A 14228-nucleotide genomic window follows, 5' to 3' on the forward strand; every position below is an offset into this window, starting at 1 on the left:
AATATCATTTAGTATATTGATTTTTGACGGTCACACACAAGCGGGATTAGAACGAGATTTCACGAATGTTTATGGTGGATACCAAATTCTTCTCCTCATTTTGGACACACTTTTCATCAAAATTCAGGGGTCAAGTAAACTCATATAGGTACGACAGTGCTACTGCTGAAAATCTTTGGTGTTGTTACTCTGTTTTGATGTGTTTTCTTTTCTTAAATAAACTTGGTTCTGCACAAATTTTCTTGAATTCTTGTTTGCTTGCTGTCAAAACTTCACTCTTGCATGCATGATGCACTAGTCTAAGCTTTGACTTGCAGTGCAGTGATTGCTTCACTAGCATGCTAGTTAAAGCTAGCTGCAGCGCTAGCATGCAGCTGACTGGGTTGGCCCCTTGCCGGGGGGCCTGTCTTGATATATACAGAGATTTCTGTCCACCAATGTCAATGATCATTTTCATATCTTAAATAATCTATCGAAATAGTGGCATGGCCCATGGGCATGGCTGACATGTATACCAACGTACTGTATCGGTAGACGTCCACATCGTATCGTACATGTATAATGTATAGCATTCCGCGACGTTACTATTTATAGCTCACAAGGTCATTTGAATAAGATATTGATGACGTTTTAGTCACGTGACAGTCGGGACATCGACACTTATTTCTACGTATTTGAGCTCATTTCAAAGTCAATTATCTCTGACCCTGCATTGTTTTTAGCATGAATGATACCATGGAGTCAGAGAGAGAAATATTTAGAACAATTATGTAGTATTTCCAACACTCGGACGTGCCAGATTGAGTCCAACTGCCCTAGTTAGAAAGCCTGAATCCATTACGAAACCGCATGTTTGTCCGACATTGCCTGTAATTCAGCGATGGGGAAATAGAGGGCAGCAGCTGCAGTGACGTCATCTTCGCTGAATGCTATTCCAAAGTGAGCCCCCAAGAGTTTATTAAAAAAAGGTTACGGTTATGAGGTGACAGTCTCAAGTCTTGCATCTGATGTTTAGAAGAGATATGTTTTCTTTTTCAGCATTCTGAGGTACAAGCAGTCTGTAACTGCTGAAGGACAATGAAGCGCCATGAAAAGGTTGAGCTGCTATTTCATTTTGAAATGTCTACTGTAGTTCCCAGCTTCACTTAAGTACATGTATTGTGTATTATTTTCGAAGTGCAGTCCTTTCATTGATAAAGCTTTCAATCCTTGCATTTGCAATTGCATTCCCTTACATGTACCACACAATGTTGAGTTAAAGCAGCAGCAAAAGTTAGCTTCTTCAGTGTAGGAATGTCATAGAATTCAATTAGACAAATACCTATTAGTTATGGTCAAATATTTGTATAGTTTTTATGGCTCTCGCCTTGCATCTTGGGTGTAGACAGGTCTAATACTAACATAGCATTCTGTCTTATTTTAGGATGACTATGATGATGACTTTGAATCAGAAGGGGAAAATGATGTTATAGTGGTGAGTATATTCTGCTTGATACGGATCTCACACTGGAGCATTTGTCTTCTACAGTCCAATGTCTGTTCTGTCACCAAAGAAATGGCATTGAAATTGGAGAAGTCACCGAAGTTTTCTTAACTCTGCACTAGAATTAACATTGATTGAGGAGTCCTAGTATTCATCAATTCAGTACTGTCATCAGCTTTTAGAGCTTTCTTAAGAATATAGACTTTGTAAGATAGACTTGTCATCAAGAATAGGTATATTGAATTAAAATGTAGTATCAAATGAATATAAAATATAAATACATAAGATGCAAACCAGAATAACAAACAGATGCACCTTTTTAGCAATTTTTTTAACCCATCTAGGTGCAAGTACTCAATGTACAAGATGACGCATTATTTTTGACATTTTTCTGTATGGCAAGATGATAACTTTGAATATATTCAATTTCTTTTAAGGTCAAAACAAAGAAGAAGCCAAGAGCAGTGTCAGCAACTGCTGGTAAGCAAAAGAATGAGTTAATCAAGTCATAGCCACCTTGAAGGTTGCCGGTAAAAATCAGGTGTTTTATTTTTCAATGGGCAGAGACTGTAAAATCTTCTAAATATTATACTGCCGTTTTGTCCATAACGACATACCTACTCACGCCATTAACTGTTTAGTTCGTGTTTGTGTTTCTCAAACTGCCAATATTTCCTTATCAGGGGCCTTTAATTCAATACAGTATAAGAAAATCCACATGCTTTAATGCATGTATAGATCGGGGAAGAAATCTGTGAGTGAACAAAGTGACCGAATGGCCTAAAGTGATGCAAAGCTGGCATGGTTTTACCTGTAGTTAGTCTAGAAATTTAAAAACCTATTTCAAGGTCAAGATTGATTTATATTTTCAGGGAGGATGCAATCTGGGCGGAAGTCTGCCACCTTGCCTGCCAGGAAGTCAGGGTCGGGGGTAAACAAGGCCAGGGCCTCGGGAAGTCGAAAGTCACCAAGAGAACTGTGGCTCAGTTCAGTCAAAAATGGAGGTGGTGGTAAATATTTTTGCATTGCTATGTGGGGTTAGCCTTTATAAAGATATGTAGAGAGCACTGATAAATCCAATGTGAGACAAGACCACAATTGATTTTTTAAGCCTTTTAGTAGTTAAATTGTCAATGTTTGACCGCGATGCATCAAATACTGCGTGGGGTTGTGAATCTGAAATTTTGATATGATATTCCGAACAGTCGGGCAAGTAAATGGTGAAAAATAAACTGGTAGTTGACCACGGAATTTTTTTGATAATCAATAAATTAGACAGACATTGATATTTCCACTCTTTTCAGCCAACTGGCAGAAAAATCTCAAAACACGCCCCCTATTACCCAATTAACAAAATTCGAAATTAATTTTTTCATCAAATAATTTCTTTATATCTGTAGACTTGCCACAACAAATATTTTTTCAATACCTCTCCAAATATGTACTTGAGAGTTAAAAACATGCACTCGTCTAATTGATAGGCCTCGACTCTCCAACCTATGAATATTCATTAGTGGTTAATTTTCAAGCAAGTGAGGTTCCATTCCAATTCTTGTACCAATTGATTCTTTTAGGTCTTTCAACTGGTAGGAAGCTCGGTTCATCTGGTAACCGAACCTCCATGGATTACTGGATGGATGCTCTTAGGAAAACTGGTGAAGGCCGCAGCACCAACAGTACCAGGATGAACACTTTTAGTGGACAGCGGCCTGAGCATGCCGACATGCCTTACATGAGCACAAGCCATTATCTGCGTCAGATGGTTGGCGGTGAGAAGGGGAAAAAGTCTGCTGGCGACTCCCCAGGAGGTGAGAATATTATGGTTGTTCCCTTCGGTTATGAGGTCGAGCAGTGTAGGTGTCAGCAGAAGGCTTACATTGATGTCATGGTCAACCCCCAGAAAAAGAATGAGTAGAGATGACCACAGGAAGATACATTGAGAAGTTGAAAAATAATGCTGAAAAATATTTATTTGGAAGGATCTTCAATGACCGCTTATCCTCCTAAATACTGCATTTGACATTTTGATGTCAGTCAAGTTTGGGATTGTATTATTAAGAAAAATCTAGTCTGAAGATGCAGTGATGTATACTGTTCTTTAGAATCGGCATGACAACCTCTTATAAATTATTTTTCTTTCCAGGTAAAGGTCCTGGACGGCGGCCTGCATACAAATCTCAAGAAGAATATTACGATGAAATCCTTGATCTCAAGAAACACATCGTCACCGTCAACAATGAGAATACTCACATGAAATCCAAGTTACGGAGAGTAGAAGAAGACAATGCCAAGAAGGATAAGGAAATTGAGCAGTTACTCAATCCTAGCAAGGTGAGGGCTTTTAACTTCGTGACTCATGAAAAGTTGTGTGATAGGTAATATCAAAAATCGTTAATTACAAAAGTAGTCGGTTTTTGGTAACTTGTAAAATGGAGCTGCATAGCTTAAATTTCACACGGACCATTGCTCCAGATGTTGAAATAAAAGGCCTGTAAGTGTAATCATCAATAACATTCAGAAAACACCATGCTTATTTAATGTTTTTTATGTGCGAAAGCCACATAAAGCTTCTGCTTTTTTTCAGAGTGAAGACTTGAGGAGAACTCTTGGCGATAGGAAACCAGACAGTGGAGCAGTAAGTTCAACTGTATTTCTCTTTCCTGTTAACGACAATTAGAGTTTGATAATTGGTACATTTGTTATTACTGGTTCTAATGTTATTTATGTAGTATATTCTAACAATGTTTGATTGGTGTAATAGTAATCAGTGTAAACAATGATTTGTACATTTGTTATTACTGGTTCTAATGTTATTTATGTAGTATATTCTAACAATGTTTGATTGGTGTAATAGTAATCAGTGTAAACAATGATTTGTACCAGTTTTAATATTTCATGAAAATCTTTATTATATTTGTCTAATTCCAGGTAATCCACAGTCTAAAGCAGAAAGTTCTCAAACTTGAACAGCAGTTGAAGGAAAAAGAGGCTGCTCATAAGTGAGTATTGAGTATTGTTATTTTGGTATATCACGAATCTGGCATTGCACGAGAGCATTTCCTATACATCTCTCATACAACCTGACCTTGCTATGATCTTTTTAAAGCACCAAAACCTTATTAGGTAGCTATTTCCGAGATGTTGATTTATACAGTCAAATTTAAAACGACTTGTTCTAAAAATATTTTTTGTTTTCATCGTTTGCAGAAAACTTCAGAGTGACATCAAGGCAACAAAGATAGAAGAAACAAAAATCCAAGTTGAGGCATTTTATGCGGAAATTGTACGGTTACAGTCAATGGCTCCCTCAAAGTCTTCCTCCTCGAGGTAGGATTATGGTTCTTTTATACCCGTAGCTCTGATGCTGTTATCATTCATAATGCAGGATTTTCAATGCCATGCTTTTGGCTGGTACCACATGACAATGGATATGTCCATTTGAGCATTTTACTCAAAGTCTTTAGTGATTTCGATAGATTGCGTTAGGCATCCTCAGAATCATTCAAAACTTTTCTTCCAAAGTAAACCCCATTTTGCATTTGGTCTTCTCTCCATTTAGTAAACCACAAACGAAGGATACCAGTGTCAAATTGAAAGCATTGAATGAGACTGTGCTACGACTTAATGAGTCCAACAGCCGATTACAACTAGAAAATAAAGCACTGAAGGAAGATCTGTCGCGGCAGTTGGAGCAGACGTCAAAGGAAAAGGAACAAGTAGCGCGTAAGTGAATTAGCATGTTCACTCGGTGATTCGATGTGTGTATGCCCAAGGTTTTAACATGCATTCCCTTTTCCTGAGTAGCCTATATTGGACTCTATACCTCCGGCAAATTAGGCAAAACACACCTGCAGGGACGTTTTTTATTGACACAAATTTGTGCTGAACGCTCTCCTCCCATAGTTTTTTACTCAATGCATGTACTCATTATTATGTTGTCTTTTCAGAGGGGTATAGAGATATGAACAAGAGGGAGTTAATGGGAGCCATTACAAAGCTTGAGAAGGTACGAGAAGTTTCATGAACTCAACTTTGAACTTGAAATTGCGGGCTGTGTGATGGCAATTAGTTCTGTGTGATGGCAATTAGTTTATTATCAGGGGTACAGTTATGAAGGTGTCAAGTAGAAATGTTGTGTAGGTATCTTCAAGTAAGGATAGAAAAGACACCAAGGAAGGCTGTGACCTCCTAGTCAGATGCCAATACTCAATGATATGCTCTGAAACCCACTCAAGTTAACTTTTGTCTGAAGTCTGTGGATATTTAAGTATGTTTGTATTGACTATTAATTCATTAATATTAATTCATTAATATTCGACTTTTTCAGAGGCTTGAAAAGGCAGAAGGTGACACTGTTTCCATTTTGTCCGGCCTTGAAAGCAGGCAGGGTGATCATCAAGGTACTTTTCATTCATGGTCGACATGGACTACCCCAAAAATATACTTTTATCAAGACGATTAGAGGTTCAAGAATCTTCTGAAAAATGACCAATGATAGTTTCAGGTTTTACTTCTTGATGCCTTCGCAGAACTAGAAATGAAACGGGCGTGATATATCTCTTTCCTAACGTAATGAACTGGATATATCAAGTGCAAATAACTCAGGAGCATTTACCCTTATGGCAAGCTGTTTATTATCACTTCTATCCTCTGATTGCAGGCAAAATGGTTCTTGAGGGCAGTGTAGCGCAGCGCCTTGACCAACTCGACAAACGTGAGACTGAACTCCTGGAGGAAAATGAAAAACTGGGTTCGACGGTCAAAAAGTTGAAGGAGGACAAGAATCATTACAAAAGAAGAAGTGATGAGAAAGAGTAAGTACATGTACTAATGGGAATGGAGGGCTTAAATATCAGGGCTGGGTTTTTGGCTCACCGTAAGGGGAGTCTATATGATAGCGCTGTGTTCGTCGTCGTCGTCGTCGTCGTCGTCGTCGTCGTATCCTAACAGTGGCACGTTTCTTAACTGCTTGGGCTATGAACTTGAAACTTTGTACACAGAATGCCCTAGGTCAGCTGACCTCTGACACTGATTTTCGGTCCGATCTGATTCTCTGTTTGGCCACCAGGGGGCCAAATGTCGATATCTAAAAAGTGTGATATCTCGCTTATTAGTGACTTGTTTTCGATGAAACTTTTGTTGTAGGTACTCATAGCAAATATACATCTTATATCGTACGGGTTTTTAATTTGACCTACTTTTCAAGGTCACAGAGGTCATATGGGGTAAATTGGCCATTAGAGTGTAAACTACGGCACGTTTCTTAACCACTAAAGCTATGAACTTGAAACTTGGTACATATAACCCCCTATATCACATAGCCTTTGGTGCTGAATTTCAGTTTGATCTGATTCTCAACTTTGCCACCAGGGGGCCAAAAGTGGAAATCTAAAAAGTGTGATATCTCGCTTATAAGTGACTTGTTTTCGATAAGATTTTTATGGTAGGTACTCTTAGGAAAAATACATCACATATCGTACGGGTTTTCAATTTGACCTACTTTTCAAGGTCACAGAGGTCATATGGCGTAAATTGGCCGTTAGAGTGTAAACTATGGCACGTTTCTTAACCAGTAAAGCTATGAACTTGAAACTTGGTGCATATAACCCCCAACATTAGATAACCTCTGATGCCGAATTTTGGCCCGATCTGATTCTTTATTCGGCCACCAGGGGGCCATAATGGAAAAAGTAAGAAGTGCAATATCTTGCTTATTTTTAGTTATTCGTTTTCAATAACATTTTTATGGTAGGTTCTCCTAGCAAGGATACATCACATATCATATGAGTTTTTGATCTGACCTGCTTTTCAAGGTCACAGAGGTCAAATGGTGTAAATTGGTCGTTTGATTGTAACTATGGCACGTTTCTTAACCACTAAAGCTTTGAACTTGAAATTTTTTACACATGACTCCCTACGTCATGTAACCTCGGACACGGAATTTCGATCTGATCTGGTACTCAACTCGGCCACCAGGAGGCCAAAACTAAAATAGGTAAAAAGTGCAATATCTCGTTTATTAGTGACTTTTTTGATGATATTCTTATGGTACTTACTCCAAGCAACGATACATCACATGTCATACCGACTTTGGTTTGACCTATATACTATACATGTACAATGTTTCTTAATCTGGATGAATTCCAAAGCACCAAATATCTATACGGTGAGCACAATGGCCCCTGGCCGTTTCATTCAAAACAACATTGGTATCGGCAAAGATTTATTGCAATATAATTATAGTATATGTAATATCATCTTTTTTTCATTTGCAATTTCAGCAAAGAAATCAAAGCTTTGAGGAAGGAAGTAGAAGATCTCCGATCACAGTTGGAAGCTGCCTACGCTGATCCTGATAGGACTGGAAGAAAGGCTCATAAATCTCCACAGAAGCGGCCAACAAGGTAGTGTATAAGAAGTGATAAATTGTGATCCTATAAAAGATGTCAGCAAAGAGTAGGGGAATCCTCCAGGGCCTACGTTTCCATTTCTAATCTGGTCTTGGCCACCAGTGCCACATGGCTTGTGCAGAGTGCACCGGCAAGACTCACAACATGAGAGAGGAGGTTCAGTGAATCAGCCAATGCCTCTGGTGTCAACCAAACAACCAGTTTCCTTTTTCTAGTCATTACAAATCAATTTTTTAAACATTTTCTGAATAAAGAAAATTGCCAAAAGAGTTTTTGTAAATTTTCAGCAGTTCCCGAGCATCAACAACAGGAAGTGTTGAGACGGTAGCCCGTGCCAGACGCATGTCAGATGAGAGCGTTGGATCACGCCGGTCACACCGTCAGTCACCTGACATCATCGCCCAACGGAGGCGGGAAGCTGACGATGAGGCTGATCGACAGCAGCGGATAGAAGAGTTTGAGAAGAAGAGAGCAGCCAAGGCAATACAGCGAAGCTGGAAGGGTCATAAGAAAACAAAGGATGAGCAGGAAGAGGTGGGTACAAAATATCACTTTCCAAATAGTTTTGGAGCTATCTTGTTCCTGGGCCCTATCAGTTTATGACTCCAGGTGCATGAAGTTACCACATCGTCCCTGCCCCTTTGGATGACAAATACATGTTACGTGCGCTTGGCAGTGTTTGCAGGCACAACGTCATCATTTGGCCATCCATGGTTAGCCAGTCAAAAATAGCAGCTTTGCAAGTAATCTATATCCCAGCACCATGCTGTTCAATATATACTCTTGAACCTATTTCAGAACTGTTGCTCATATTCTGTCTTATCAGTAGACTCTTAAAGGTCTCCTACTTTGAATTACTTACATCTACTTACTATATCAGAACTGTTGCTCGTATCCTGCCTTATCAGTAGACTGTTAGATGTGTCTTAATTTGAAACTGTGCAATTTTCTGTTGCTTATCTGGTCTCCTTGGTTCACCTTTGATTTATTTGCACTGTTAGATCTCATTTAGTGATGGTTTTAGTCTGTACAGTCCTTCACCAGATGTCTGTATCATGTCTACATTAATTTCTCATGTCTGTCAGCAACAACAGCATCAACGAAAGGTCGAAGAATTCACCAGTAATCATGCAGCGCGCCAAATTCAGAAACAGTGGCGTGGACACCAGGAGTCTGATGTATGTAGCACAATAAGAGTGATTTAGTCACCTATTGAGCACCTTTAACCCCATCCAGCACTCGCAGTCCAGTAATCATTTATCCTTTCACCACACTACCAGCATTCCAGAATGTTGCGTTGTTTTTTTTCTCTTCTCAATTTTCAAGAAAACTTTACCAAGTTGTTATGCTCTCTAGTTCTGAAAGCAGCTCCTATTATTTCAATTCCCTAACTGGCTTTATGTAGTGAAAAACAAAATACTGTGTAACATCTATTGTAGAGGTTACATGTAAACACTAATGCCAGTAGTAATAGATTATAACTTTTAGGATAATTGGTTTTATGAACAGCATTTGACTTGACATAGCTCCATAACTCTTACCACAGCTCACATGTGATGATTCCCTCTCACTTGGTTTGCACCAGTTACCATTTGGTTACATGTACCTTGTTTTCGTCCCACTGCCAATTTCTACCATTCAGTGACACGAATCAATCATTCACTCCTGCACAGATTTGCTGTTAATGCTTTCTTTTGCTTGTAATCAGATTCTGAAACCACTTATTGACATTCATGTACATTTTGTATTAATTTTGTTCAGAATATTCAAGTCCTATAGGTTTATTGATAATGTTAGTTTTATACTCAATAGTCAACTAATTGTTTTCTACTTTTTTCCCACTGGCAAAAAGTCTGAGTGTGTGGTCATGGTTGCAATTTCAGTTTCTTCAAGTTAAAACTCAATACATGGTTTGGAGGCAAAAAGGACAATAGAGTTTGCTTGTTGAAGCTGTTGCAAGTAAATAAAATCGTTCCAAGGTTATACAGAGAGTGACACAACTGATGGTATCAATTTCCTTTGAGTTGGGGCCTTTTTGGTACAGCCATTGTTTAGAAATTTATTACAACATTTCCTTCCTGATCTATTTCCAGGCTACAACACTCATCCAGTCGACACTCAGAGGCCATAAAACTCGTAAGGATCAGCTAAGAAATCTCCAGTTTGCAGGAGACTCTGATGACACGGAGGAGATTGACGATGCTGCAGTGTTGATACAGTCTGCGTACCGAGGACATAACACTCGCAAGGGACAGTTAAAGAGAACTAGGTACAGTATTTTGTTATGGCATTTAAAAATACTTAAAGTCAGAGTACTTTGTACCCAAGCCTTGCAAGAAATGTATGTACTTCTTCTTAGAATGCCAGTTACTAGATTTGGTTTTTGTGCACACCAGTTTTGACAATGATTCAAAATTTCCTTCTTCTTTTTTCTCAGTTGCTTGACTCTTATTCAAATATATATGATCACTTTCAGCTCTCCCATTAGTTCAAAAGGAAGCCGTCCAAGTAGTGCCAAAAGGGGAGGTAAGTTAAAATTGTTTAGAAATGCAGTGGTAATGTATATCATTGATTAGCATAAAGTTATATAAGGCAGGTGTTCATCCTCGCACATTGTAGAGACCCTCTGAGAATGGTTGGTGGATCCACTACTTGTGAGCATTATTCGATATATTAAAATATAAACTCTAAAATTGCGTGGCAATTGGCAACTACATGTAGGCCGTGTGGTGCAAATGACATGAAAAACTTTAAAATATGAATCTGGTTTCAGGATCAAGTGTCCCTGCTTTAGACTCAGAAGGAGAGAGCATAGATGATGACTCGACCTACTCAGGAAGCTTAATGTCTTCTGCCAGAAGTTATCCATCGAAGTCTGCATCAAGGGGGAGACCTACATCACGTGAGTAGTTTTTTTCTACCCACCTGATTTCAAACCAGCCTGCTGAGTTCACAAGTTCCAGATTAGAGACAGGCTTTTTAAAGATGACTAGTTTGTACTGTACGAGTACTCATTTTCATCATGCTGAAGGTTAAGATGTTTGATAAAATAAACTCTGATTGTCATGACCTCATTTTGCTTTGTGACTTCACCATTGTTTGGGCAAAAGTGCCTGCAAACCGTGTAGTCTTTGATGCAAATGTGTTGGGTGTTAGTAATGTCTTATTGTTTTCCTTCTTTCAGCTAAACCGGGAGTTCGAACGGTGGGTAATCATGTCCTTTTGGTAATGTCTGGCCAGTTTGGGCACGAGATCTCACAACAATTTTGTAATGAAAACACTGATTGTACAAGATTTCCTTCTTAGTGCAATTCTTTCAAGTTATGAAGTTGTTTACGAAGTTTCATCGTATCCATGGATCTTTGCGTAAAATTGGTCAAATACTCTTGTATAGGCAAATGCAATTCCTCTTCAAAGAATCATGGCTTAAATCTTGTTTGTTTTTCAGAGTCCTTTCAGAAGATCTCCAGCACTTCTCAAAGACAACGATGATGACGACGATGACGACGATGACATCATATTCTAATGACTATTAGCGTGCATAATCTCTCTCGGCGGCATTCATGCATATCAAACTTTATACTGTTGCTTGACATCAGCATGAAACTTTAGGATAACCGGCTACAATCTGCCTTCCAATGATCCTTGTCCATCCAAACTGGTCACTTTCCCGACTGTGTCGAGGCACTGTCCCCAACTTGATTTGGAGCAAAATGCATAGTTCAGATCTCAATGTTTTTCAAACAGTGCCTTGCTTGCAATTTTTGATAATTTATGATGTATCATCCATAAAACCTGTCATAAGTGCCTTTTGCCATAGTATGGGGTTCTACATATCAATTTTCATCAATATTTTGTGACAGGCTCACATTGTTGAACTAATTTTTTAAGTTAAATGTGATCTTGTCGACATTATACATTGAAAATTCTTTCAATAATAAATCATTGTTAAGCGAGTGGGTCTCATTTGTTGTATTAACCAGTTATAAGCTGTCCTGTCAATCCAACTTTTAAATGTTAAAATCATTGAACCAGTGCAAACCATATCATGTAATTCATTCAGATATCAAGTGCTCTTAAGTGGATGAATAATAAATGTATCAGCATCACTTTTGATATTTTTATAGATGTAGATGGGCTGTATAGATGACTGTATGTAGTTTGGCACAGTAGTGATAGAAAGTAGCCTAGTTTATTTTTCAAAATGTGCTGTGATGTCCCCCCCCCCTTCCCTCTCAATATATCTAAACCTTTCTCCTGTCATTTCTGTATAGAATCTATCTCAAAACAAAAATAATGATGATGCAATGTATTTAAGAACTTTTTAATCTCGGGATTATTCAGTATATTTTAAATGACTTGAGTCTACTGAAAGCCGTAATTGTAGTGCCTTTATATCTATTACATAGAGTAGTGTGTCTGTAAGCCTTCTCAAATCTGTATTACATGTATTGCTATCATATGAATTTGCCCAGGTACAGTAGGGAACCCACATCTGTAATTTTAGGGTTCTCAGGTGTGATCATGCTATTTCCTTTCTGATGATACTTTCTTTTCAATGTTTGGAGATAATGACTGTGGAAAAAGTAGAAAGAAAAGTAATGGAAATGATTGGTCTTATCACTATCATATCATTTTCACATCAGTCCACTAGAATATAAAACCGGCTATTTTCACAATTAAAAGCTGAGAAAATGGTTATGAAGTTCATATTAATTTCAGATACAGTTGCATATCCAGAATGCCTAAAATACTTGAATGACAAATAAGGTCGAGGTGTCTTAGTGAATCCTCTTCTATTAGGTTATTTATTGTGTTGTAGATTGTGAAATAATTTTTATTGTATACATTAGTAATATATTTTTACATTCAGATTATTGTATATACTTGTACATAGTCAGTTATGATATCGATAAATAAACAAGTTTATACACCACAAATATTTTGTTATCTGTTTAATTTTGCGAAGTGTCCTCCCTTGTCATGTTTAGCTGTGTTGACATTCTACCATATTCCTAAAAGTAAGACTGATGAAAAATTCAGCCATTGGATTATTAGAGAGAACAGTTGGCAAAAGATAGATTCTTTTGTATTTATTCGTTGGCTGGTGAAGTTTTTCTCCTAGGACGATTATATTGTCATGACTTGGGTTAGCGGTTGTGTCCAAATTGAGTTACAGTAGAACCTCTCCATTAAGGACGCCCTCGGGACTGACAAATGCTGTCCTTAATAGAGAGGTGTCCTGATTAGAGAGGTCAAATTGAATGGAAACAACCAATTTGGGACCAAAACTAGTGTCCTTAATAGAGAGGTGTCCGCTAAGGGAGGTTCCACTGTAATTGGTCTTGTGATTCTCTTGTCCCTTGGCACCACCCCAGCTTAATGTTTCCTTTAGGTTTTCCTAAACTTGAATTGGGGACCAGGAACAAGATTGCCGCGGTCTCCACATCCTCGACTGGGGTGCAGCTCTTTGTCTTTAATGATTTGTTTTCTTCAGCCTGACCTGGGATAATAACACTCTAACGATATTGATGATTTTAACCGAAGACCAATTGTCCTTGATGTATTAACACTTTGATTTCGGTTACCTTTCTTATATCATGGATGGAAATTTAGACTCGTGCTCCACAGTTCAAAGTAAGGGGCATTAACCATGGTTTATGACCTTCAACCAGGATTCGTTATCAACTGGCAAAGCATGATTTACGCATTAGTTCTGGTTTATTTGTCATAAAGCACAATCTTTAAATTGCACAAACGAATGTTTGGATGATAAATGTGGTTCATGAATATTGTTGCAAGAAACTGAATGATCGAGTTTTTAATTTCTCTCACCACAAAGCATATTTCTATCAATGCTACTATTGGGAGAAATACATTTGTGGATCCCCTTCCGCGTTCCTGGTTGTCCCTTTGTTTCATGTGTCCCAACTTTGGGTCACAATCTTGGGGCGGTTTCTGTCCCACTCCATGGTTTTTTCATGGCCCCTTATCATCCAGCTGCTTCTTATAAATACCAAAATCATCTGCGCTGGAATTTCAATATCATTTCGGGGCCCATCATTATTATAAATCTTGAAATAAAAAGTCACTCAGTGTCCTTATTATGTCCATATCCGGCTTATGCCTCATTCTGTTCACAGCCGGTTCAGGGGAAGGTGCTTGTCCTAACTAACTGGAACAACCTTATGGCTCTCAGCCTCTCTTATCAATAATAATTCTCCACAACAAGCACCTTTCTCGTTCTGGGCTGTTCCCTGTTATAAAACAACCCAGTTCTGGGATGTTCACAACCCTTGTATTTTATAGTCACAACCCCGGAAGAGACACCACAA

General features: G+C 38.4%; 1 protein-coding gene across 3 annotated transcripts; it reads left to right on the top strand.

Moving 5' to 3' along the window:
• Positions 1 to 57: 57 nt before the first annotated feature.
• Positions 58 to 12822, top strand: LOC135489870 (IQ domain-containing protein E-like). 3 transcript variants are annotated; one of them, XM_064775480.1, is made up of 22 exons: positions 58 to 148; positions 1039 to 1095; positions 1424 to 1474; positions 1921 to 1963; positions 2356 to 2493; positions 3058 to 3291; positions 3627 to 3814; positions 4068 to 4118; positions 4412 to 4482; positions 4691 to 4810; positions 5043 to 5206; positions 5431 to 5489; positions 5811 to 5883; positions 6144 to 6297; positions 7765 to 7887; positions 8181 to 8427; positions 8979 to 9071; positions 9987 to 10162; positions 10370 to 10419; positions 10667 to 10795; positions 11078 to 11097; positions 11342 to 12822. In XM_064775480.1, exons 2-22 carry the CDS (start codon positions 1078 to 1080, stop codon positions 11417 to 11419), a joined length of 2280 nt encoding a protein of 759 aa, XP_064631550.1. In that variant the 5' UTR covers positions 58 to 148; positions 1039 to 1077; the 3' UTR covers positions 11420 to 12822. The 3 variants fall into 3 exon arrangements, with proteins under 3 accessions (XP_064631550.1, XP_064631558.1, XP_064631564.1); XM_064775488.1 differs by having other exon boundaries at positions 8184 to 8427; XM_064775494.1 differs by lacking the exon at positions 8979 to 9071.
• Positions 12823 to 14228: the final 1406 nt, after the last annotated feature.

This window comes from Lineus longissimus, chromosome 1 (genome assembly GCF_910592395.1).
Source record: "Lineus longissimus chromosome 1, tnLinLong1.2, whole genome shotgun sequence".
Lineage (NCBI taxonomy): Eukaryota > Metazoa > Nemertea > Pilidiophora > Heteronemertea > Lineidae > Lineus > Lineus longissimus.